General features: G+C 41.5%; 1 protein-coding gene across 1 annotated transcript; it reads left to right on the top strand.

Annotated features, from left to right (window-relative positions):
- Nucleotides 1-219: 219 nt before the first annotated feature.
- On the top strand, nt 220-20,603 carry LOC311500964 (sodium/hydrogen exchanger 3-like; the record flags this gene model as incomplete). The annotated part of the gene is given in 22 exon segments (XM_084562603.1): nt 220-517; nt 5,908-6,210; nt 6,931-7,091; nt 7,585-7,663; nt 7,780-7,957; nt 8,051-8,271; nt 8,360-8,562; nt 8,645-8,734; nt 8,828-8,884; nt 8,888-8,898; nt 8,989-9,118; nt 9,883-10,004; nt 10,253-10,373; nt 10,462-10,635; nt 11,149-11,203; nt 11,287-11,367; nt 11,452-11,716; nt 11,843-12,063; nt 17,866-18,020; nt 19,626-19,689; nt 20,294-20,500; nt 20,590-20,603. Coding segments are annotated over 22 exon segments (3,210 nt in total).
- Between the last annotated feature and the right edge of the window lie 3,093 nt (nt 20,604-23,696).

Below are 23,696 nucleotides of genomic sequence, written 5' to 3'. Positions count from 1 at the left end.
GAGCTTCACCTGCTCTGAAAAGCTATATCTTTGACAGAGAGGAGAGCAGATAGAGAGGGACACCATGCTCTGGCTGAATAAAGATTTGGATGTATTTAGGAGAAAAGTGAAAGAGACCTGAGTGGGAAGCAGGAAAAGAATGAGATTTAGCAGACGTTGAGCAGTGAGCTTCTGAAAACAGTTGCCTAAAAAAAAGCTGTGAACTATTTTTTCCAAAACATGGCGACTAGTTTTCAATTTGCCTTTTTTCTCTGTGTGTTGCTGCTGGCGTCCAGAAGTCTGGCTAACGAGGAGACTCATCAGGACCCTACACAAAGCACCCCAGAGTCGGGCACCGGGAATGAGACAGACACGGGCCATGGCATGACCAATGACACCGGTCATGAATCTGGTCATGAGTCTGGTCATGGAGGAGGACCCATCACCACCCTGCCTATTGTGTTCTGGAAGTGGGAACACGTCACCACTCCATACCTGGTGGCCCTATGGATCCTGGTCTCATGGCTCTGCAAACTCAGTGAGTCCATTAATGTCCTGTCTGCTCATCTGACTTTGATGGATTTTAACAAACAGTTCTGCGCATCAGAAAGAGACATTTATTAGTATGTTTAAGACTAAACTGCTTTATTAATCCATGGGGAAAAGGCAAAACTCATTTGTCACTAATTACAGTCAGGGATTGGCTTAAAAAATGGGCAGATGATCAGATGTATCTATTTCCTACTGACCAATCTTGTAATTATCTTTTCAAATAATTCATATTTTGACCTATTAAATCCCAGAAAAGTGTTTATAAATCTAGTAAAATATCTTGTTCTGTCCGACCAACAGTTCAGATTTTGAGCAAATTAGTTCTGTGAAAAAGAAAAGCATCAAGTTCCTCCATTGAGTGACTACTACTCGAACCTTTGTCAGAGAGCAGAGTACAGAACTAACACTTCTGAGTCAAAGCGTGGATGCATATTTCAGTTGAATTTTGTTTATATTGCGCCGCACCGTATATATAACATGATTATTTACAGTGAAGTCGTGACTTTACAGTATTATAGAGAGAAATGCATTTTTGCAGTGCTTATTTAAATCCTTTAGTTGCAGAAAATAAAATGTCATAAAAGAGAAAACTCATATTAACTTGAGAAAAGCATTAAAAGCTATAGCTAGTCTGGATAAGGGTAATTATTACAACTTCTATTCCACTGGATAGATTAATCTGTAAAATGCATCACGCTTTAAAAGCTGCTCATACACCCAGTTGCACACTTTGTGGTATTTATGGAGGCTGCAGTTTATTTACTTTTAAATTGTGCTGCATCATACTCTATATTCAATGTTTTGTCCAACCCTCTTATATTAGGTGTAGTTTAAAGTAACACACCTGAACGTTTTACTTTACGGATAGTACTAAAGTAATTTAGTGACTTTTCACCAACACCTCAACCAGTTACCACTGGCGTACATCTAATTTTATGTAGCAATAAATACATATACCGTCAATATGATTTTTATTTTGTTTTGTAATCCATTAGGAAAACGTAGTGAATGAAAGAGAGAGAGAGAGAGAGAGAGAGATACAGATATACATAGAGATGTAGATATAGAAATATAGAGAGATATAGAGAAATGTAGGTATAGAGATAGATAGAGATGTACATAGGGATATAGATATAGAGAGATGTAGATATAGAAATATAGAGAGATGTAGATATAGAGATAGATAGATATAGATATAGAGATATAGAGAAATGTAGATATAGAGATAGATAGAGATGTACATAGAGATATAGATACAGAGAGGTGTCGATATAGAGATATAGAGAGATGTAGATATAGAGATAGATAGATATAGATATAGAGAGATATAGAGAAATGTAGATATAGAGAGATATAGAGAGATGTAGATATAGAGATATAGAGAGATGTAGATATAGAGAGATGTAGATATAGAGATATAGAGAGATGTAGATTTAGAGATAGATAGATATAGAGATAGTTAGAGAAATGTAGATATAGAGAAATATAGAGAGATGTAGATATAGAGATAGATAGAGATGTACATAGAGAGATGTAGATATAGAGATATAGAGAGATTTAGATATAGAGATAGCTAGATATAGATTTAGAGAGATAGAGAGAGAAGTAGATATAGAGATAGATAGAAATGTCCATAGAGAGATGTAAATATAGAGATGGACAGAGATATACATAGAGATATAGATATAGAGAGATATAGAGAGATGTAGATATAGAGATAGATAGATAGAGAAATGTTGATATAGAGAGATATAGAGAGAAGTAGATATAGAGATAGATAGAGATGTACATAGAGAGATGTAGATATAGAGATGCACAGAGATATACATAGAGATATAGATATAGAGAGATAGAATTTATCATACACAGGATTATATATATATATATATGAATAAATATGAATATATATATATATATATATATATATATATATATAAAAATATTTTTGTGATCTTATATTTCCTTGAGTATTGCAGGGAGAGGTCACAAAATGACTCATTTCATTGAGCAAAGTGAGATTTTTTTCTGACATACCTGACATATTAATCTTACACTTTAGCTACCAGACCTCCCAATCTGAAGATAACCTCTGCTCGACCTCCACTACTCTCTCTCTCTCTCTTTGTGTAGTGTGCACAGAGCTGTGTCCATTTTACAGTGATTGAAAGGTTCAAGTTAAAGGCCGGGGTGTATTAGGTGATTTGTTAATACGGCTGAACAGGGGGAGAGGGCGTCATGCTTCACTGAGCAGTGAAATGTTCTTATAAGGATGATTGACGGCGTTTAAAACGCCGGCAACATGTTGATCAGAAACCAAACTTCCAGATTATATGACAAGTAGCTGCAATCACCAAATAATAATTTTGTTTCACGCCTGCCTGTGTGCTTTCAAATCATCAAACCTGTCCGTCTAACCAGTGAGGCTATTGTCCCTTGTCCTGCGCGAACAAGACGGGACTGTTGGCCAAAGAAAACATCCAGTCATAAGCGAATCAGTGCTCAGGGGAATAAGTACATAAAGATATCATAATGTAGATGAGTTTAGTTTTCTTCACACCAGTTTCCTTAGTTTTTCCTTAGTCCTATTCTTGTTAAGGCTGTGACACATCAAGCAGACGTCCGGCCGTTGGAAGGTGACTAAAACGGTTAGTCTAGTTTTTTGCAGTGTGTCCCGTGCCGTTGGTACAAGTCGAACCCCTGTCGTTCTCTTTTTTGAAAATTTTATTTTCACGCAGGTGCAGAACTTACGAACCAGCTGGCTGTTGGTTGTAGTCTTTGTGGTGTGTTCAAGTGCAACTTCTGGTTCCAGAAGCTTTGGTTTTGTATCTGTTAGCTAGAGTCTAGCAACATTGGATTCAGTCTTGCTCCAGGACACGTCGACATGTTCTGGGGATCGAAGGCTAACCCTCTGGACCACTGACAACTTGCTCTACCTACTGATGTCAATACCTTTACGCCGTGGCACGCTGCCTTTTTAAAGTATATAAAGAAACATTTATCAGCATAGTAGCTCCTCTTTAACTGTTAGCAGGTTGACATGATGATATCTAGTACCTGGATCGTATAGAGGAGCATGTTTTTGACTTCTTTCTCCTCATTCTTCTTGATTCTTCTTTGCTTTCTCAGTAGCTTTCAGCCTCAAAACTATTATTTCAAACTAACATGCAGAGTTTCAAAGGCAAGGATTTCCTCAAAAACGGGCCTCTACTGCAGTTTTGAGCCGCTGTTGTTCAAATAAAATACTTTCTCGTCCATTTTTAAAGGAGACAAATAGAGCACTGTGGCACAGAGGAATGATAATGATGATATATCAGGCTTTCGGGATTTTAAGTTTTGTTTCGACAGATATATGAACCTCACCAGACAGCAGAACTGTCCACACACGGTAAATATTTAATTTTGATACTTAAGTTATTAGTCATGGCTCCGTGATATAATCCAGTTTATTTAGATCAGTTTATTTAGGGAAGAAGAGGACGGCTTTCTCATTTCTCGCTTTAACCAAGATTGAGTAACATCGGCGTCAATCATTACTGAAGCCGGTGAAAAATGTACCTGAACACAAACACAGGTACACGTTCAACATCTATCAAATGACCTCTGCGCCATCTCTCAATCTTTCACTCCCACACACACACTCAGACAAAATGTGTCATGATAAATGGATGCAGAAAGCACAAACAAAGCAGCGACTCTGTGAATGTTTCAAACGTGACTGAATAACTAGCGACACATCCGCTACTCCCCCACGTTTTTAATTCTCCAACCCGAATGCTCAAACGGTCAACCTTGAGGAGATACCCTTTGCATAAAAAGCCAAATCTTCGTTTTGTTTGCACACTTTTGAGTTCTCAGCTGACCACAGATGGGGACAGAGAAAGATGGAGCACTAGATCAAACAAAAAGAGTGAGAAGTATTACAGCCCGGCCTCGGTACAGATACTTTTACCGTCACAGTCACAAGAGGAAGGACGTTTTATCCCGGCGCAGCCTCCTTTTCCCCTTCGTTTTTTAAATATCTATTCGATCTAATGCGACGCCGTGGATATACGCGCTCATGGCTACTGGCCTCAGTGTTGCTGATCTGCCTCGTCCCGTTGGCGAGGGCTGACGCAGACAATCAGGACTCCCACGTCAAGTCGTCGCATCACCAGTCCACGTCGAACTCGAATCAGACTCACCACGGCCACGGCTCACAGATCACTGGGATACCCATCGTGACCTTTAAGTGGCACCATGTGCAGAGTCCTTATCTAGTTGCATTATAGGTGCTGGTGGCTGGTTTGGGTAAAATGGGTATGTAACACGTGTTGTAGGACACACATGGCCTAATATTTAGATTTTTTTTCATGTTGTAATTGGTGAGAGTAGAAAAGAAGACGTGTCGGCTTGTTGTTGTTATTTCATGCACAATTTGGACAGATTCTTTAAATAATTTTATTTATTTACACCAAACTTTCTTGACAAAACCAGACATTTGTTGCTCAAAACCTCAGCTGATCGTCGTTGTCAGGATTGTGTATGTGTGGTTTGATCAGCTGATCGGCAGCATAAGGACTATTTACGTCTATTTTAACTCAAGATTGGTGCAAAGAAATACACCTTGAAGCCAGCAAGTACCACAAAAACACAAATGTTTGACTCTAACCTAATCTGAAACCAGTGAGGACTGGGTTTTGGGAAAGAGAGAAATGTTTAAACTGCACTGTAGAAAAAGCTTTAATATGTAACGTTGTCAGAGGCTGTAGCCGTCACCAGCAGCCCGTTATCAACACGGCGTGCTGTTCCAGGGAACAGAAAGGTTTCTTCTGTGTTTTTTGCGTGCTTTAAGAATCATTTCATTGTAATAACATTAAAACAAAACTACAACAACGCATTTTAAATTCAAATTAAAGGGGAAATGCATTTGATTTATTGTGTTTTGTAGCTTATGAATCAGTCATATCTGAGCATAAATAAGTTCCACACTCTTGCACAAATGTAAACACAGACCACACTAAATTAATCTTCAACCACTTTTCAATGGGAACAAAAGTCTTGAGTTGGAAAATCAGTGTCTTTGAAATGGGTGCACAATCACAGGTCATATGGTTTTCTTATTAAATAAGCTTTAAGCGACTGCATTAGCCCGAAAAGTCACGTAACCCCCAAGCAAAGGTCCGTCTTAAGATACGCAGAGAGGTTTAGTTCATCCCGCCGTGTCAGTTAATCATACGTAAAGTGGTGCCTGTCTGACGGGTACAAAAGTTGATCATTTGCAAAATTTGCAACCTCAGACATTTTACATTTATGCCTCAGTTAGAAAGTTTATATCACTGCTTGTTATAAATATGTATTCGATATAGTCATCTCACATAATATTTGATCTCCTCTCAGTCATCGAATCCAACCACCATGTGACCAAGATCATCCCAGAGAGCGCCCTGCTCATCTGCTTCGGTTTCATTCTGGGCGGCATGATTTGGGGCGCGGACAAGGTGCAGACCTTCACGCTGACCCCAACGATGTTCTTCTTCTACCTGCTGCCTCAGATCATCCTGGACGCCGGCTACTCCATGCCCAACAAGCTCTTCTTCAGCAACATGGGAGGCATCCTGGTCTACGCCGTCATCGGGACCTGCTGGAACGCCGCCACCTTGGGGCTGTCGCTGTGGGGGTGTCACAAGGGAGGAGCGATGGGTAAGAGAGGCCTCTGTAGCTCCAGAACCAGGTTTCTGGATGTGCATGTCTAAAATGCAAACACAGGGTTGCTAATAGTTAATTCGCACTCTAAAATCTACACTACAAGCAAAGAAGCAAGAGTTTTGAACATCATCACTATCATAAAAAGAAATCCACTTAGAAACCAAATAAAACAGAAGGCCGTCTATACCTCCAGAGCTTGCCTGAGATTCTGAATCAGTCAGTATCAACATAATCCTGTCATATCTTTCTGTACGTCCATGTCTAAATTGCCAACAGGGGGCGCTAATAATTAATTAGGCGCACCTTTAAGTGGAACTTGTTGGGGTCTTGTTTGTTTAGGTCAAACGTTTCATAGGAAGGGATTAATGAAATCTGTGCACAGTAAAAGGTGTTTTAAAAACCAGTGCAGCCACAGTTTGTGCTCAGATCGCTTTGTCGTAACTCATGAAACACATATTTTTAGATCCAGAGCCCAATCACAAATACAAATCCACTTAGAAACCATATAAAAAAGACACGATAGACCTGCAGAGCTTGCTTGGGATTCTGCACGTTTTTAAGTTTTCTTCAGCATCAACATAATCCAGCATGATTTATCTGTGCATCCATGTCTAAATTGCAAACAGGGGTGGCTAATAACTAATTCGGCAAAATTAAAATCTGCAATATACTACAAGCAAACATGAGACATGTTTTTTTTTGTCTAAAAAACAGGCGACTTAGAGATCGGCCTTGTAGAGTATCTTCTCTTCGGCAGCCTGATTGCTGCTGTGGACCCCGTGGCCGTCATCGCCGTGTTTGAGCAAGTCCACGTCAACGAAGTCCTCTTCATCATGGTGTTTGGAGAGTCGCTGCTCAACGACGGCGTAACAGTGGTTCGTATGCGTCAGCGCTCTTGTCACTTTCCTCGGGTGGGGGGTGGGGGTGTGCAGAGACATCCATCACAGGGACAAGTACACGTTCGGGATGTGGAGTGTAAAGAGTGCAAACACTGTTCACTGCAGAGATCTCGTAACATTCCCTGAACTTTATCCTTCTCGATTAACGTTGTCTTTGTGGTGGTGGATCTAGAAAGAAGTTTTTCCAGCCTATTAACTGTTGAACTTGCTTTAAGGAGTGAAAGGGAATAAAAAAAGGTGTCCACACCTTCCTAACGATGGTGTAAAATCATCAGATGCCGCAGCAACATCAATGAGAGTTCTGCAAGAGCTGGGAAATAATGTGCAGCAAAATATACAAAAACGTCTCGGCACACTGCTGTCCCATTCCCAGTTCTTCATCATCATCATCTGTGGATAAATCAAGATATATATGTAAAAAAAAAGACGGAGCATTCATTTTTCTTTTTCTTCTTCTTTGGTCTTTCAGGTGCTCTTCAATGTATTTGATGCTTTTGCGTCACTGGGAGGAGAGAAAATTAATGCTGTGGAGATCATTAAAGGAATAAGTAAGACTTTAATTTACCCTTTAATAGGGAAGTTTGTGGTCTAACAGCGACTCTGGGGCAGTCGACTGGGGCTTTGGTTTTTTAAATGTGTGTGTTTCTTCTCCATCTGTGTGTAGTTTCCTTCTTCGTGGTGGCCTTTGGCGGTTCCCTTGTCGGCTTCGTGTTCGGCGTCTTGATCTCTCTTCTAACCAGAATTACCAAACACATCAAGATCATCGAGCCAGGCTTCGTGTTCATCCTGGGATACCTGGCCTACCTGACTGCCGAGATGCTCTCCCTGTCCGCCATCCTGTCGTGAGTCCTCCTTGAATGAATTTGTTTTTTTTATTACCGATATTCATTTTTAAAGGAAGCGTGGACATCCTCCTCCGTGTTTGTGTTCTGCAGGATCTTGTTCTGCGGTATGTGCTGTCAGAAGTACATCAACTCGAACATGGACGAGAACTCCGTCAACACGGTCCGATACGTCATGAAGGTACTTGCCAACGGGTCGGAAACCATGATCTTCATTTTCCTCGGCATCTCCGCCATCGATCATACGATCTGGGCTTGGAACACGGGCTTCGTCTTCCTCACGCTCCTCTTCATCTTTGTGTATAGGTTCATTGGTGAGACTTTGTTCTCTTGAAGCACAATCTGATGTCAAAGGTGACAAGGTGTTTTTTTATATATCTATATATATTTGTATGTACACAGGCGTCTTTATCCTCACCTGGATCCTGAACAGGCACCGACTGGTCCCCTTGAAGTTCATCGATCAGCTGATTATGGGCTTCGGTGGCCTGCGAGGGGCAGTCGCTTACGGCCTGGCTGCGATGTTGGATGAAAGAAAGATAAAGGAGAAGAACCTGATGGTCTCCACTACTCTCATTGTAGTCTATTTCACTGTCATTCTTCAGGTAGCCACCTTTACCGGGTCATTAATCAGATCGTTAGTTTGATTATGACACGTTACAGCTTTATTTTGTTTTCCTGCCGCAGGGAATCGCGATGAAACCTCTGGTGGAATGGCTGAAAGTAAAGAGAGCTACAGTGTCTGAGGTCACACTTGTAGAAAAAGTGCAAAACAAGGTAAAGATAACAGTTGAACATCTCAGACAACAGCAGGGTCTTTCTAATATGCTGTGCAGTTCATACAGAGTCTTTGTCTTCTTGTGTTTTCAGGTGTTTGATCACATGCTGGTTGCCATAGAGGACATATCGGGACAAACAGGACACAACTAAATGAGGGACAAGTGCGTAAAGACGTGACAGATGTTTTTTCAAACTTCTCAATTATTTGATTGAAGCTACAACGATTTCTTTTTCTTCTCCTTCCCGCAAAGGTGGAATCATTTTGAGGAGAAGTGGATGTCGAAGCTCTTGATGAGGGCGTCGGCGAGGAAGAATCGCGACCACGTCTTTAAAGTCTTCCACCAGCTGAACCTCAAGGATGCTATGAGCTACGTGGAAGAGGTCAGAGTCATGTCACTTACATTTTGGTCGCCTGGGTTTGAGTAAATCTTGTTCGAGTGGGCGTTAAAAGGTCATCAGTGAGCATCTGTGGCTCTAGTTTTCATGGTTTATTAGATTAGATTCAACTTTACTGTCATTGCATATCCACCGATCAGGCATATCATTATGACCACCTTCCTAATATTGTGTAGGTCTCCCTTGTGCCTCCAAAACAGTTGTGACTCATCAGAGAATGAACATGGGTCTTCTGAGGGTGTCCTGTGGTGTCTGGCAACACAATGTTGTTAGTGGGGGCCTTTGAGGGGAGGGGCCTCTGTGGATCATCCCACAGATACTTGATCAGTTTGGGATCTAGTGAATTTGGAGGCCAGGTCAACACCTTGTGCTGTTCTTCATGTTTTTTTTAGTTGTTCCTAAAGAGTTTTTGTGTGTGTGTCTGTGTCAGGCTGCATCCTACTGGGGATGGCTGCTGCCATCAAGGAGTGTCATTGCTATGGGGTGGGGGTGCCTGGTCTGGTCTAGGTGGGTGCTACATGTCTAAGTAACATCCACATGAATGAATGTCAGGTCCAAAGGTTTCCCAGCAGAACATTATATTGTCACAAGATGGTCAATGTTATTCACTTCTCCTGTCAGTGGTCATAATGTTGTGGCTGATCGGTGTATCGTACAGGTACACAATGAAATGCAGTTTGGCATCAAACTAGAAGCAAGTGCAACCTTCTGCACCTTGTAAAGGGATTTCTCTCATCTCTCTGTCGCAGGGCGAGCGTAGAGGATCTCTGGGGTTCACCCGCAACGAACACGCCATTGTTGACTTCAGGAAGGCGATGCCTGACATCATGGAAGACACATCAGACGAAGAATATGGAGTATCTTCAATAAGGTGAGCAGAAGGCAGACTAGTGGTAATATACCTCTACAGTTTCAGTTATTATTTTCATTTGAAGGCAAATGAGAAACTATGATGTTCAGACGCTGCCCCCTGCTGACCACCAGCAGTCACAATTTTTCATTCTCACACCTCTTTAACACTGACCGCCCAGCGCCATTACTCCTCCATACTTTATCTTGAAAGCCTTTCTTTTAATAGTGCGACATTGCATTAAGTAGCTGATTGTTTTACGCCTGCAGAAGACACCCAGTGCCGTCAGTGAGCCTGGAAATGCATGATCAGACCATGAACGGCATGAGGGAAACCGACATTAACTCTCACCACCTTCTGCAGCAGCATCTCTATAAGGGCAGGAAACAGGTAAGCATGTTCAGCTTCCTCCCTACGGAAACCATTCACTACACTGGCAGGTCTCTGACTCTCTTATTTATTCTTTTCTGGTTTATAGCACCGCCATAGATACAGCCGCAACCACTTAAACGTCAACAAAGATGAAAACGAAGTTCAGGAGATCTTCCAGAGGACCATGCAGAGCCGTTTGGAGTCCTTCAAGTCTGCGAAGATGCGCGTCGCTCCGCCCAAGACCATCAGCAAGCACACAAAGAAAGAACAGCAGCAAAAGGTCAGAGCCAGTGGAAATGTTACCGTCCTTCTCTTTTTTTTTTTTTTTTTAATCCAGTATCTTTGAAAAAATATTATTAATCCTTTCACATGAGCAGAAAATGGGGGAACAAGTAGCGTTTACAACCCAATATACAAATTTTTACACTATGAAACTGTTTATTTTTAATGTGAAGAGTGAAAAAAAGCTGCATCTAAATTATTTTTACCTCATTCCAGCTAATATCTGGATTATTTTGATTCAATAAAAGCCTAAAATTCTTTATTCTGGATTAATATGCAAAGGGCAGTTAACCCTTTTTTTATGGTTTTGTCTTCTATTAAAGTAATTCTTTATTTTTATGTATTTTAGAGCTATTTAAATTTTTATATTCACGCAAAGTTATGTATCTTTTTTTAGACATTATTCAGTATTTCAGTACTGGTATCGTACCAAATATTATTTAACATATGAGCACATTTATCTAAGAGTTTATAAATTATTGCTTTCCTCTTTCCTCTCCACTAATTACAGATGCCAAACGGAAAGTCAGTGGACAAGAGTAAAATCTCCCACTCTGGCGATGAAGGTTTGTATCCTTCTTTACATTTTACAGAAATCCGCGACCTTAATGAACCCGTTACTTCATGCATTCCTCTTTTTCTTTTCCAGATTTTGAGTTCTCAGAGGGAGACAGCGCCCCTGGCAGTTCATGCCCAACACTCCCCAGGAGAGTCAACTACAGAGCAGGAGGTAAAAATAAAATCCATCCCTTTTCTCCTCTTATCGTAAACCCTAAAATCTTTCCAGGACTTATTCTTTATTTCCTTAAACCAGATGGAATTGAGAACCCAGCCTTCATGGCGGACATGGCCGAGCCCGGCAGCGGCATGGTGGCTCCGTCGCATCGGGCCCAGGTGAGGCTGCCGTGGACGCCCAGCAACCTGCGGCGCCTGGCTCCTCTCCGCATCAGCACTCGCTCCACGGACTCCTTCGTGCAGGCAGACACTCATGGAGCACAGCAGAGGGACGACGACGACGAGCTGCCGCCACCTCCAACACCTCCCCCACCACCACCACCTCACAGAGAAGATACCTACATGTAGTGGGATCTCACCTCTTCCACCCACTGCCTCCATCACCTTTGAGCCTGGCTGCCAAAGACGTATAACCTCAGACTTTGACTTTGAATATTGACTAGTAAACGTTTTCTTTTCCATTTCTGTAGACGAAACATTGACAGCCTCATGACCTTTGTGCTCTGGAGGCAGCATCTGTTACTCCAGGTTCTTTCTCAAGTGAGCAAAGCCAAGTCGGAGATCCTGTACGCACACCAGAACATGTTGAACATTACCATCTACACCGATCAGCCAGAACATTATGCAGGTCTCTTGTTTGCAGGAAGCCGTCAAGGCTTGGTCTTCACTAGACCTCTGAAGGTGTGCTTTGGTATGTGGCACCAATAGGTGATTTATTTTCAGTTATTTGAGCTACAGTAGCTAGTCGGATGGATGAGATCACACATGCCTCAGTGTCATGTCTGTGAGGGATCTCAGCCATCCAGGTCATGGTCGGTCCAAAAACGTAAAAGAACTGGACTTGTAGAGTTTCTTGAAGACGTTTTACCCAAATCTTCAGTTATAAATGACTGGCAGGGAGTTGGGGTTTAAATGGAAATATCTGTGGCTTGACTACTGTCTATTCACAACCTGTAGTTGGAAGAAACTGTTTGATCCTGTCTTCTTTTTCTAATGACTGTTATTCGACTACAGTATCAAGGTGTGAATGGGGAGGGTTGAACTTCTTGGGGACATAAATTATGACTGCACTGTAGGTTAATGGCAGATTATATCTCAGTCCACCTACTCTGTTCAGAGAAAGATTTTCCAATTTGACATACTGTAGATGGCTTCCTCTAGTCCTCTTTCAAGCCATCTGTCAGATGGACAGAAGCTACTTGGACGAGTGGCGAAACGTCTTCAAGAAACTCTACAAGTCCAGCTGCCTTTCTCTTTTCCTTCCTTTGGAACACCCGACAAGAGCTGCAGCTCAGGTCAATTGACCTTTGGCTAAGCCCCGCCCTAGAATGTAGATTGACCAATCACAGCTCCCACAGGGGTCCGACACTTTTTCACAGCGCTCCATTGACTTTAAATTTGCAGTAGGCAAGTTTTATAAAACTAACTTTCTGTCATATTTGCTGAAACTGACCCTATGTTCAAGTATAATTGCATGAAGCAGGTCATTTAAAAAAAAAATTCGGCTCCTCTGGCCCCACCTAGAGCCTGTAGCGCGATTTGCAAGACATCCACCGCTCCACATTCAGATGCACCAATCACGTCCAGGGGTGTATCTAACAGAGTGTCAATCACTGCTCATGGACACGCATTTCATAGCGCCCTCCCCTCCTTCCACCACCTCGACCTCGCCGTGGGCGTGTAGAAGGCCTCGTCTGAGGCCTGTGCCTCAGCTTCACTCTCAAACGTCTAACCACATCAACAGGTAGCGGTCATATATCTACCACATAGCAAATTGATAAATCTAAACTGTGGAATAAAACGCCACAATGAATGCTTCTAACTGTTATTGATGGCAAACATCACCGATGTAGGCTACTTTCAGAAACATCCTCACCTTGGTTTTGTCCTAAAGTTGACTATTGCTAAATATTTTGACCTAAAATTATTTAGCAATAACGAAGGGTATTATAAAAACTATTTTGTTGTTGTTACGTCGGTGTGTTCCATGCTAGTTTGTTTACTCGCTCTCTCTCGATTTTCTGCTCATGCACAGTAGTGGTGGGCGGATCGATCCAAATATCGATAATATCGATACCAACGTTGGTATCGAAATTGATCAATACCAATGTAATGAGATCGATACTTAAGTTTCGGTTTCTCTCGTTTCATTAAAGAGGCTGTAACCTGACTCTGTCTAAATGCTGCTGCTGTCACAGAGCAGAGTAGGATCATTTTGCTCCTCCCCCTCGCGTGTGTTTGTTGTACCGTCACGCATTACACACAGCGAGAGAAAGAGTGAGGCTGTTTGGTTATATTTTTGGGCCGAAAATGAAACGATAGCAAGTTGTGCTATTTGTAAAAAGGCTGTAAGATACAGTGGTAACACAACAAACTTGTAAGCAGATGGAATTTTTTCCCACCTGGCCCCGACAGAGCCCTGAAAAGAAGAAAAAAGTGCACTAAAGGGGAGAAATGTTGTATTATTTTTGTATTGTATTGTACTTGCTAAACACTTCCTTACATTATTTATAATATTTGATGTGGAGTGATAATTTTATACATCCAAATCCAGAAAGAAGTGCAATGAAGGGAGAGATTTAGTTAAATAATTGTATTGTAGTTTCTGAACACTGCCTGAAAAAATAATTTATTTTTATTTGTCCTGATCATTTTGTGTTGTTTTTGAACAAAACGTTTATTGTATTTGTATTGTATTGTATAAGTATTTTCTATTTACTTATAAACTTTGCCCAAATTCTGTACTGGATTTGATCTGATTAATAATCCAAAAGGCAAATCACAAAAACACTTAAAATGTCATGAAAATTAATTCAGATTTAGATTGGATTCAGACTGATGATGCATCCACCGTAATTATTAAAACTACGTCTCGTATTTTCGGTCTCGGCAGGCTATACTGTCGGTATATATCCAGGGTATGGATAAGCCCAATGATGTGCGCGCGAAACCCTGTGGAGCTAACCAAAACATCACCGTTACAGCTTAAGTTGTATAGTTGTTGATACGCTAGCACACGCTGAAGAAATACAACGTTATACGTGCGTAACGTTAGTCCGTTTGCTTCGTAATAACGATTATAGAAGTGAATAGAGACGTACCCAGCTTTGCATGAACAGTGTTGCTCCTTGATATTGTCAGTCCCAGCCTCCGTCTCGATTAATAGGATATGCGGTGGTTTATTTTTTGACTGTGACCGGTATGCTTTTGCCTCTATTTGGATGCCTTGTTGTTCGTTGCGTTTCACTTGTATGTCCTGAATATAGCCTTCGAACGCATATTGCAGCCCCCTTTTGCCTACTTCTATCGAACACTTTATTTGCTGCTTTATAAAAGTTTGACAAAAGTTCAGCAGGAAGAGCTGTTACAAAGGAGGTCCAAAAAGGAACAGATGTAAAAAGAAAAGATTGCAGCATCTACTACAGTTGATATTATCCGTCTACTTGAGTGAATGGGATGGGGTTGCCATCAGGTTACTTGTGTCTCTCGTAAGATACACAGAAAAATGTATGTGAATATCTTTAAATTTCAGACATTAGTTTGGTCTGTAAGTTGTAATTGTGACATTTAATAGACTAAATAATTTATCTAATAATTGACTATTTGTGAACGTAAATAATCATTATATGTGTCCAATATTAAACTGAGATATAACAGGTTGGATGAATGCAATAAAAAATAATAATTTCCTTTTAAGATCATTCATCATAATAGCGGTCTATTGTTCAGTATGATTAAAGAAAAATATCATTTTTAAACACAATAGTTCATAATAAACAACAGAAAATATGCAGAACAGCTCTTATTTTCAGTTGTACTTTCAAATGTGAAATCTGACAGGCAGCCAAATGTGAGGGGAATACATTAACGGTCTCCACTATTTCCTCTTTTGGTCTCTTTGCACAGCATCACAAAGACAGGCTCAGGGTGTCCTTGCAATAGTTAATATTACTTAAATGGAAGACGTAACAGATGACAAATGAATTGTCAATATGCAGCTGGAATTTCCGAGGTAAATGACTAATCTCTGGTCCCTTATCTCTTTCTGAAACACCCATTTGGAAGTGATTCATTGTGGCTATTATCTGTTTATGATATAGCACTGTCGTGTTGATTTGACACTGTATAGAAAGTATTCAGATTTTACACTTGCCTTCCAAAAAAACCTGGAGTCGGAGACAATATGTTTTGGGGTTTTTAGTCCGTATGTCTGTTCCATTGTCGAAAACAATACAACCGAAGTTAAGCTTAAATTTTCATTTGTATTGAGGGATTAACTCTTTGGTCTTCAAAGGTCAAAGTAACTCAACTCATGAATGAAATATCTCAGAAAAACCACTGCGAGCGCGCAAAAACATATTATTGCCCATAACTTGTAAACCTGATATCTGAATGTCTTGAGGGAATTTCTTCAAGTTCGGCAGAAATGTTCCCTTACACCAAAGGACAGACTTTGGCCATAACTTGGCTGGTGAACATGATATGTCAGAAACACCTGAAGGGGATTCGTTCAAATTTGGCACAAACTTTCACTTAAACTTAAAAGTAAATTGGTATCCTAAGGTTGAAGGTCACTGTGGCCTTGCATAGCACATTTTTGTCCTCAACTCATCTTATGAACACAATATCTTTAGAAAGCCATGATGTCCTTTCTTCAAATTAGATGCCTTTTGGGACTACGTTGCCAAGGGCTCCCTGAAGCAGATCAGAAAGTCGGAGCTGGGGAAAGGAGTGAAGTAAGAACCTCATCGGTTTTAAAAATCTTTTAAAAACTCCAAAATGTTTTACTTTAAAGTAAGTGAAATTGGTGCAACCAAGGGACAGAGGGGACAGCGCTGTGAAGCATCGTTGCAAGAGTCTTTTGTCTTCGGTGTGAAGCCCAGACCTCAGTCTAAAAGAGAACTTGAGTCTGGATTCAAGCCAGAGAGAGCTTGAGCTAACCCTAACCCTAAAAGGAAGAAGCATCCATCTCACCCTCTTCTCCTCTGTGTCCTCTTCTCTCACACCATATACCTTCGCGTCCTCCTTCACTGCCTCCCTAAAACCTCCTCTTTGGTCTTCTTGCCTGGCAGTTCTAACCTCAGCATCCTTCCACCAATATATTCACTTTCCCTCCTCTGAACACGCCCAAACCAACTCAGCCTGGCCTCTCTAATTTTAGCTCTTACTTGTGTAATATCATTATAGAACTTTATGATTTCTGTTGTTATCTGAGTAGCCTCTTAAAGGGGTGTGACGCTCTCCCTGTGTGAGGGCAATAAAAGAAATAAAGTTGTGTGTGTGCTGTCCTGCTGTGTTGGTGTCGATCAGAAGAAGATTTCAGCTGTAACTGACATTACCCACAGCCCAGAGAGTCTAGAGTAACCAGGGTTACACTTTTAATTAATGGTGTATTCATAGTGTAATAGACAATCTGTAGTGACCGTGATTCAGTTTATAAAAGCAGTAAAAGAGGAGATCATCCGAGAGGGTGAACACATTTTATAGACACCGTACCTCTGGCTTCTTGCCTCTTCTACTCAGTGATGCCCAGATGTTGAACGGCAGCGACTTCACATTTACTTTCATTCTCTTGAGATTAAATCAAGCTGAAACAGAAAAGGTGGCGACGAGACACGGAAATAAACTAAATATAAATGTGCATGTTGAAGAATAAAACGTGTTTTAAGGGTCTCCTTGTCTTTACTGCTGCTCTGCACCAGCACCAAGTACCAGAATGAGATTAATCATTGTTTGTTCATAAAAAACAAAATTAAATTAAATCATTGTCTTTTACATGCTACATTTTAAGAACACAATTAAACATAATAATATAAATAAGGGGGCGGCACAGTGGCGAGGTGGTTAGCACTGATGCCTCACAGCAAGAAGGTCACCGGTTCGAATCCATGGGCCGGCTGGCCTTTCTGTGTGGAGTTTGCATGTTCTCCCTCTCCGGGTACTCCGGCTTCCTCCCACCATCCAAAGACATGCTCATTAGGTTAATTGGTGATTCTAAATTGGCCGTAGGTGTGACTGTGAGTGTGAATGGTTGTCTGTCTCTATGTTAGCCCTGCGATGAACTGGAGACCTGTCCAGGGTGTACCCCTGCCTCTCGCCCGATGACAGCTGGGATAGGCTCCAGCAGACCCCCGTGACCCTTAACAGGACTAAACGGGTATAGAAGATGAGCACCCTTTTCTTGCTCCAGCAGCGTTTCTGGTGGCTGACCATTACCTCAGACATGAGGGAGTTTTTTCACAACCTGTTCCGCCTGTGCCAGAAATAAGTCCTCCCACCGTGCACCAGCGATGAGTCTCCTCCAACCCCCTACCCATCCCACATCGCACATCATTAGATTCTATTATTAAGTCTATTGATTTGACGGTCTATTCCAGGCCCATTATCACCAAGTGTATTTTTATCTAGCTTTTAGGATCAACCAATCACACCAATTCACAACTCCCTGATGAGCTCTGCTACTGGTATGTCTCCTTTCATGGCCCCCTATTAGCCAGTCAGGAGACAGAGGTTGCTGTTCCATCGGTCCAGTCCCACTCCCACCGAGCTCTTCGGGTCTGGCGGGAGGCCCGGGCCACTGCAGTTCGGACAGCTGCCCAGAACCAGCGGACTGTCGACAAACCCCGCACCCCTGCCCCGGAGTACAAGGTGGGTTAGCAGGTCTGGCTGTCCTCTTGGGACCTCCCTCTCCAGACAGAGTCCCAAAAACAACAACTCAAAAAAGCGGCTTTTTGTGTTGTTGTTTTTGCCTTGAAAAGACACTGAAATAAACCTTTGTTAAACCTGCTACCAGTCTCTCTGCATTTTGGATCCTCCCTGCACTCAAGTCGTCACAGAATCATCTGACCAAGATGGACCCAGCGGAGACGGACCACCTCAAGCAAGTGTTCATGACACAAGCCGCTCTAGCAAGTTGTGGACAACTCCTCCTCCGCCTGATCCAGCACCAGCACCAGAACCAGCCGTGGCACCGATAACCCTGGCCCGAGAACCCTACGTCCCCACGCCTGCCAGGTATTCTGGTCACCTAGGGACATGTTCTCAGTTCCTGCACCAGTGCTCATTAGTGTTTCACCAACAACCAGGCACCTATGCAACTGATCAGACAAAAAATAGCTTTTATCATGAGCCTCCTGTCCGACCAAGCCTCAGCTTGGGCTCTAGCTATCTCTACTCACTCCCCAGAACTCACCCAGTCTTATGACATATTCACCCAGGAAATGAGAAAGCTTTTTGACCATCCCATTGAAGAGAAGGAAGCTGCACTCAAGTCATCACATATAATCAGTTTGTCATAATCATTCTGAACTGATTAGATTCCTTTAATACAGGCTTGAATTTAAAAGAAAAAAATCAACACACTGTACTCTGTCAATCATCTATCATTTATCTAATCCTGATTGAGGGAAATATTTCCTCTTCACATAAATCACTACTTTTGGCACGAGACATGGATCCCAGACAACACACAAAGCAATAAAATATGACAACGACACAGCTCCTGGTGGGAACTTCGGACGCAGGTCAGCCCTCCTCCTGACATTTATTGGATCTCATCAATACCGCCGAAATGTATAAATACTGAGAGAGGAGCCCGGTCAAAGTCATAGATGTCACAGGTCTGATCACTGAGGTAAGACACAGCCTGTTAATTCATATTGTATTTAGGTCATATCAGGTCATGCATTGATAAAATTTCAATGCAAATACGGGACACATTTTGATTGCTAAACTTCATGCATTTCTTACTGCTAAAACAATGCTGTGACAAGGGTACAATGCTGTGATACAGACCACTATATGACTATATACTATACTATAGTGTATAGTGGCCTGGGCCTTTCTGTGTGGAGTTTGCATGTTCTCCCTGTGTCTGCGTGGGTTCTCTCCAGGTTCTCCAGCTTCCTCCCACCGTCCAAAGACATGCTGGTTAGGTTCATTGGTGATTCTAAATTGGCCGTAGGCGTGAATGTGAATGGTTGTCTGTCTCTCTGTGTACCCTGCCTCTCGCCCAATGACAGCTGGGATAGGCTCCAGCACCCCCCGCGACCCTTCACAGGACAAGTGGTTACAGAAGATGAATGAATGAATGAATTAATCATGTTGTTTTTAACCTTGTGGAGAATCTGATTTAAATAAATGTGGATACATGTTTTCAAAAAGTGTAAAAAAGTGAACGATTCAGATGATTTTAATGTTTCATCCCAGACAGAAATAGTTTCACTGCAGCCTGCTTATTATAAACTATTGCAGGTGTCCTTGTCCGTGGTCATCATGAAGGTGTTTGCAGTAATCTTTGCGCTGGCAGTCCTCTCAGGTGAGTTGTAAACCTTTTGCTTTATAGACACATGAAAAGAAAAGACGACTGCAAAGAAGGAAAGTGAAAGAGAAGGTGAAGTGAGAAAGGTGTCAGCTCCTGGTACATTTCAGGGCTTTTATTTTGAAAAACAGTTCCAGAATACTTTATTAATCCTTCAAAGAAATTGTTTTGTTGCAGCCGCTCCGATTTAGTGACAGTTACAAGCAGGTAGAATAAAATAGAAATAAAATAAATAAATTTAATTTGCACAAGGACTGTGGCCCACTCCAGGGACCCTCTTGTAAAAATAGTAATACAAAGAATAATCCTCAACTATATGTCTCTAAATACAAGAACAGTAAATATGATCTTCTATGCAGAAGAGAAACTATACGTTATACTTTTCAGAAACTTGATTCAGGGCTAGCCCTGCAATAGACTGGCGACCTGTCCAGGGTGTATCCCGCCTCTTGCCCTATGACAGCTGGAATAGGACAAGCTGTTAAGATGAATGAATGAATGAGTCCATGAATGAGTCCATCTCTATGTTAAATTCTCATGATGACAAGTTTTTTTTTTTTTTGTCTTCCACCGTGACGACTCTTTTCTTTGTCCAAACCAGGCTGCCATGCCAGAAGTGTCCCTCTGGACGGATGGACGGGCGCCAGGGAAGACACAGTCGACAAGATTAAGTACTATTTCACCGACCTGAACGGGAAGGCCGACGAGGTGGTGAAGAACATCACGAGCTCCCAGAACAGCAAAGATTTAACTATCATTTATGACCACAATTATACTAACATAACAGCTGACATCAAGGCAGACTTAAGTAATTTGTCCTTATTACCGATAAATATGTACAACCGGTTAGACATAATTAAGATGAACTTGATGCCCTGTCTCCTGTATTTCTTCCAGTCATTGCCAATTGAGATTCCACCAAAGCAATTTATTGAATGGAATAGGATGATATCTACTTTTGTCTGGGCAAAACATAGACCACGGATTAGATTTCAGACACTACAGTTGCCCATAGATAAAAGTGGAAGGGCCCTAGCCTCATTGGAAGATTATTACAGAGGAACACAGCTGCGTTTTCTGGTCAGTTGGTGTGATCCTGAATGTGATGCAAGATGGAAGGAGTTTTATGTGTGAACCAGAGGTTGCGCTAGATTCTTTTGTCGTCCGTCATTTTGACTGACAGGGTCATAAAAATCCCGTCATAATCCATTTCTACCCGTCACTTTAATATTTTAAAATGATAATAATGACATATTCAATAGCGTTTAAATTTCATTAACTTGAAGTTCTTTTTCAGAACAGTATTGACTTTAAATGGTAAAAAAAAAAGAAAAAAAAAAGTTTGGGCTTCCGACACGTCTTGTCCGTACTGGGACCTGGACTGCTAGGCTAACAGCTCTTAGATGGCACCGTAGGGTTGAAGTGCTTCGGTGGTATGCAAACTTTTTTTTTTCTTTTGCACAATTTGTACAAAGGCTTCCATCAGGTATTTTTTTAAAATAAAATTTGCCTCCCATCAGTCCTAGCAACGTGCTTTCATCCGATTCCTCGATTCTGGTAGCCTAGCCGCATAAATATAAATATGTACATATTGTATATATGTCTATGGTTAGCCGAGCTCTGACGTGTGCGTCAGTGTAATCGGTGTACCAGGAAATCGTGCACTGACAAAAGTTCCGCGATGTTTGGAACAAAAACTGCGATTAGCGATAAGAGCCGATTAATAACCTCACTCGCCACCAAGTGGTCAGGGGTGTGAATTGCAATCTGTCAAAATGACGGATGACCTTCAGATTTTTCCGTCATAGTTTAAAAAATAAAACGGTCAATGACGGAAAATATTCGGTTAACACGACCCCTGGTGTGAACCTCTCTCACCTGTGTTGGGAGACAAAACCCTCTTGAAAAAGTACTTAGCGGTTGATGAACTAACTAATTTGATCGTAACCCCTCTAAATATATGGTAGAGGGGTACAAATTCCTCAAAGACTCTAAGTTTGAAAGAAATGCACGACTAATACGGAATTCACACCAGCCGTACTGGACAGCAGGTTTACACATTGGACAATCCTGGGTATAATCTCATATTGCAAAATTTCTTCTAATACTGTCTTAGATTCCTTTGAGTGTCTCAGGGAAAAGCACAATATGGAGAAGCAGGATCTCTTCAGATATTTTCAATTGAGAGATTACTTTAATAAAAACATTAGAACTATTGGAGAAGAAGGAATGAACCTGACAGAGATATCTGTCAATGCTTATAAAGGAAACTCGAGTATAAAACTGATCTCCAGTATTTATTCAGCTTTACAGAAGGACATGGGAAAAAGACGCTTATATACAGATAACTGGGGATGATTAGTTAAATATTTGTAGGACTTTGTCCACTACATCTAGCTCCGATCTGTGGATGGACTTCGCCTGGAAAAACATTATAAGATTTTTTTTATAACAGCAAAAAAAGGCCGGCATCTTATAAACATGTACTCAACGTCTGGGGAACAGTGTTTGTCAATAATTGTCCCATTGTTACACCAGTTGTTATGCACATAAATACAGAGCCACCCTCCTCTGCTCTTACCAGAGTCCTCAGTCCTGTCCCAGCGGTGCAGAGTGCGGCCTACTAGCTACATGCCAGCATCGGGTATTGCTGGGTGACGCCAGGTTTTTGTAGTTTTTATTTTTAATTTCTGCATTGGGACACTGAAATCCACAGAGGCGCTGTGGACTTAAATGGAGAACTGTGGGTGCCTAAAAGCCCTTAGACTCGATCCGCCAGCCTGATTTCTGTCAGTCCTATGTTTTGGTTTTGAACAAAGCCTGCTATTATGTTTTGCCGTAGATGACCCTGTCTGATGTACCTGTTCCATGTGTATATTTGTATGTTTGTGTTTTGTTTTGTGTGTCACCGGAAAAAACTCAATAAAAAGAACGTCTCTTTGATTACCACTGACCGGAGATGGTAAGATAGTAGACAGCCGGTTTACTCATAAACTGTTAACAGAACTGTCATGCAAACAGCTCAGTTTGTCCTAAAGCTCATGCTGGTGTCATGAAAGAGAACGCCAGCATGAAAGTGACTCTGCAAGTTTCAGTGTGGTTAAATAAGTTCATAGGAGCCAAAGTAAAGTAAAACACTGTTCAAGGAAACAGAAGAATGATTGGTTCTGGTCTGCAAATCTCGAAAGAGTTTTTTGTGCTGTTTGTTTTGTGGGTAGTGTGCAGTCGATTGTCTGCAGACTTTAAGGAACAGTTAGGTCATGCATTGACAGAATTTCAGTGCAAATTCCGCGACACATTTTGATTCCTGAACTTCCTGGATTTCTTACTGCTAAAACGATGCCGTGTCAATTTTAGTATCTTGGCTGCTTTCATATGAAATACTGCGGCAAATTTAAATAAAAGTCCACTGGGCTGAAACAATATATAAATTAAGATGAGTTTATAACCTTATTATAACTTTGAGCTGTCTTGGCTCTTGGGTGAATGCAAATACCAGGAAATAACTTCACCCTCCGTTGTGTACACTTGTTCTTTGGTATTTTTTGGATTGATTTCTGGAAAGACCCTAAATGCACATTTCCTCTATTTCCAAAACCTTGATTTACCCAGAGCGAGAAACTGAACAGAGTATCCAGTGTTTCCCTCTGAGGACAATAGGAGCCAATAATGGCTTAAATTGTAACTATCACGACCGTCTGGGAGGCAAACCTTGATTGGCGACTCATGGAAAAGAAGCGGCACGTCCAAACCAAGGTTCATTTACAAGTCTCTGTCACCTAAACACACATGTATAGTGGCAATGAAGGCTCAACACTGTGCTGTTGTGCGGCGTTGGGCGGGGGGGGGGGGGATTGGAAGCACAGGTGCTGGTTTCCAATAAATGAGACAAACGGGTCAAACCACCTTCCCTTCCTCGTATCATTTATGTAAAACACAGACAATGGCACAGGAGAGGTCTGTTTCAGCTAATGAGGCTTCATTTCTTTCGTCTTTTTAAAGCT

The sequence above is a fragment of the Chelon labrosus genome, assembly GCF_963514085.1.
Source record: "Chelon labrosus genome assembly, chromosome: 16".
Taxonomy (NCBI): Eukaryota; Metazoa; Chordata; class Actinopteri; order Mugiliformes; family Mugilidae; genus Chelon; species Chelon labrosus.
This window is presented reverse-complemented; position numbering and strand designations above follow the sequence as displayed.